General features: G+C 35.9%; 1 protein-coding gene across 1 annotated transcript in view; it reads left to right on the top strand.

Moving 5' to 3' along the window:
* Positions 1-3,165, top strand: part of LOC109331994 (probable UDP-3-O-acyl-N-acetylglucosamine deacetylase 2) — an 11,489-nt gene extending 8,324 nt beyond the window's left edge. Inside the window, exons 5-7 of the mRNA XM_019566827.1 lie at positions 282-346; positions 2,248-2,392; positions 2,853-3,165. Of these exons, the coding sequence (XP_019422372.1) occupies positions 282-346; positions 2,248-2,392; positions 2,853-2,906 (264 nt within the window). The 3' untranslated portion in view covers positions 2,907-3,165. The remainder of the gene's footprint in view (positions 1-281; positions 347-2,247; positions 2,393-2,852) is intronic.

The raw sequence follows: 3,502 nt of genomic DNA, 5'->3' as shown, positions 1-3,502 counted from the left end.
TTTAAGTGGGCGTGTATTTAGTATCCTTATGCTATAAAGGGGATGCTTGATGGTTTGATTTTTAAGCGAACATATTTAATATGTTACCTTTCAACATTGACACAACTTACATGCATACATAGTAGAGAGTAGAGACCATATGCATTATTTATCTCTGTGAGTTGTAGATCAATTTTCAAATGTGAAATAGTTCTATTTTTTTATGAGATTATCTGTATTAGCAGGATATATTTTATGGGATGCAGCTAACACTGGACGCCCTGCTTTAAAATATCTTGTAGGTTGAGCAAATGCGCAATGCTGGACTTATCAAAGGAGGTTCTCTAGAAAATGCCATTGTTTGCAGGTAAATATTATAGCCAGCTATATTAAAGTTATTGAACAAATTTGATAGACTATGTTACTGAAGCAGTAAAGTTTATGAAGCAACAATGATATGTTAGAAATGTCAAGAAATTGCATAAAAGGGCGGTCTTGTGCACGAGGCTCCTACTTAGTGGGGTCTGGAGAGGATAGATGTACACAATCTTACCCCACAAGTGGAGAGACTATTTTCAGGATTTAAATCCATGACCTCATGGTCACTAAGCAATGACCTTACCGTTGTGCCAAACTCACCCTCTAAATTTCAAGAAATTGCTTGCTTGATTATTTTACATAAAGCATAGGTCAACACCTCTAATCTAGGTACTAGTAGATCCATGAAACAAGGACCACAAATCTAGGATATTTATGGCTTTATTGTGATTCTAGTGTTTAATCTTCTACATAAGATGTAGTTGTTTGAGTCCTTTGCAAGACTATATCAGAAATTTATCCTTCACTTCAAAGAATAAGATTGGTTGACATTTTTCTATCAGTTGTGTTCTTGTCCAATCCCCCTTATTCCAATTTTCACAAAGCCAATTTCTTGTCTTTGATTGTGAATACTATGCCTTCTGGAGTAGCCAAAGAAGGACTTTTTTTATTTCCCAAGCTCTTATATTTTTTAGTACTAACAAGGGTATCTCCTACCCTTTTGGGTAAGGAACTAATCCCTTTCGGGGTGCATGACTGTCCAACCACAACCAATGCCTTTGCCAGGGAGTCAATTGAAGAAATACAAAGAAACTGTAAAAAAAAGGTGCAAATTCTTTTGTTATACGTATGTAACTAGCATTGATCGAGGTCATTTCTCCAAAATTTCTTGGGCATTGAAAGGGGAAAGAAATGTGGGGTATTCTATAAAATGAGATCAAAGAAAAAGTTATTTAGTAAAGCTATAGAACCTTTGCCCTGACGCCTACCTTGGAATTGTGGGTTGCGGCCAATGCTATGAATTTATTCAGTAAAGCTATGAAAGTATGAATTTACCTTGGACTTAAAATCACCAACACCTGGTCCTTTTGCAGTTATAGTTATTGGGATTGTGGGTTGTGGCCAATGCTGCCATTGAATTTCTTCATGATTGTAATCATTATTTGTTTAGACAATACTTATTATACTGTAGACACTGGCCACAACATGGTTGCATTGCAGCCTTTTTAATACTTTGAATTGAAATTACCCTGCAACCCAGTTGGTGACTATAAAATTGGACCAGGTTTTTCTAGTGTAGTAGGATGACTTAAGAACTTTGTAACTCAATAGTACAAGCCCAACCAAATATATATTACATACTGGCAATATTATTCTCCAACAATGATAACCTTTACTTCCTCTCCTAAGCTTTACAATAAAAAAATGGGTGCCCGGTGCACGAGGCTCCCAACTAGTGAAGTATGAGAGGGTAAATGTACATATTCTTCCCCTCCTAAGCGAAAATGTTATTACCAGAATACCAGGGCTTTAACACATAACATCCAGGTCACAAGACAAGTTTTACAATAAAGAATGATTAAATTATCAGTCATATAAGGTAAAGTAGTTTGAAGATTACACTATTTTTGTGTGGAAAGTTGTAGTCAATCATACACCTCTGATGTAGATGGTAACTTCACATTCACATCTGAGTATCTGACACAGATGGTAACTTTAAGATGAAAGTTAATCTCATTGAATGAGAAGATTAGACTGGAGTACACATGAACCTGTGATTTAGTAATATGCTAGGTAAATGGATCATGTTAATAAAAAGCTGCAAACTATGTATATAGTGCTATACTTCTGTGGGATCTGGTGATACTGAAGAAAGTATGCATTGATTATCACAATATCACCTATTGTGCTTCTGTGTCATTATATAATTACTATAATTTTCTTCTGCAGTACCAGTAAAGGTTGGTTGAATCCTCCTTTGCATTTCAGTGATGAACCATGTCGTCACAAAGTGTTGGATCTTATCGGTGATCTCTCACTTTCTGCTCAGTTTGGGAATCAAGGGCTCCCAGTGGCACACATTGTAGCTTACAAGGCATGATCCTCTGGTCTTTTGTTATTCCCTAATTATGTATTCTCATTGTCAGTTTGACTATTATGGTTTCACAAGTTCTGTAACTTAAACCTAATATATCCTCACCAAGCCAGTTTTAATATTTCAGAAGGAGGGAATTTTTTTTGTTTTAACCAAGGGGATCCTCTTGGTTAATTGGTTAAAACAAAAAAAAATTCCCTTCTGAAATATTAAAATTGGCTTGTTGATCCTCATGCATAAGAATCTGTGTTCTTACAACACTAATTCCAGATTTGGATTATTCCTAAGAAACTGCATATTTTTAATGCAATTGACTATTTTGCTCAAGAGGGCGAGCCTTAATGCAATTGTAAGGTTGTTTGCCTTGTTATGAGTTCAAATTCTGAAAACAGTCTCTTCATTTGCAAGCGTAAGGGTGCGTATATCTACCTTTTTTAATTGATTATTTTGCTTGATGCAGGGTGGGCATGCGTTGCATGCTGATTTGGCATGTCGCCTGATGGGAATGATTTGAGGATCATATGTTGCTACTGATAAACAAAGAAGCCATAGCCCTTGTTAGTGAATTTGTTGAAGTAGCTGAAACTCAAGCTTTTGAGGTGCCAGCCAAAGTGGTTGTTGCTATGAGATGCTGAGACATACAAAAACGTCTTATCTCATTAGTCTGTCTCCATTTTCTCTCTCTTTTGGAACCAGCTGAATGTGAAGGAGACTGAAGTCCCTTCCTGTTAGGTATCAATAACAGAATACACCTAGAAGAGGTTGAATATGTGTCGCGGTTCCCAAATACCGTTATTCGCACTAAAGCCTTATTCTGGAAAATCACCTAGTTAATCGATTAAAGAACTACCTTAATTGATTAAGTCGTACAGAATAGACAGTTGTTGAATGGCTCGATTGCACAACACTCACCAATTATACAGAAATGATACATCAGATATATTTGAACAGAAATGATCATTATATGACAGAATTACAATATTCAAATTATCAGCTAAAATAGGCAATTAAAACTACTTTAAAAGATAAAGAGATAAGGGTAAGAAACAGTCTGCAACAATGTTTTTATACTGGTTCGTTTTGCGGTCCACTGCCAAATTACATCTAGTC

Source organism: Lupinus angustifolius, chromosome LG17 (assembly GCF_001865875.1).
Source record: "Lupinus angustifolius cultivar Tanjil chromosome LG17, LupAngTanjil_v1.0, whole genome shotgun sequence".
NCBI lineage: Eukaryota > Viridiplantae > Streptophyta > Magnoliopsida > Fabales > Fabaceae > Lupinus > Lupinus angustifolius.
Note: the sequence above shows the minus strand (reverse complement) of the source record. Positions and strands in the feature narration are given on the sequence as shown.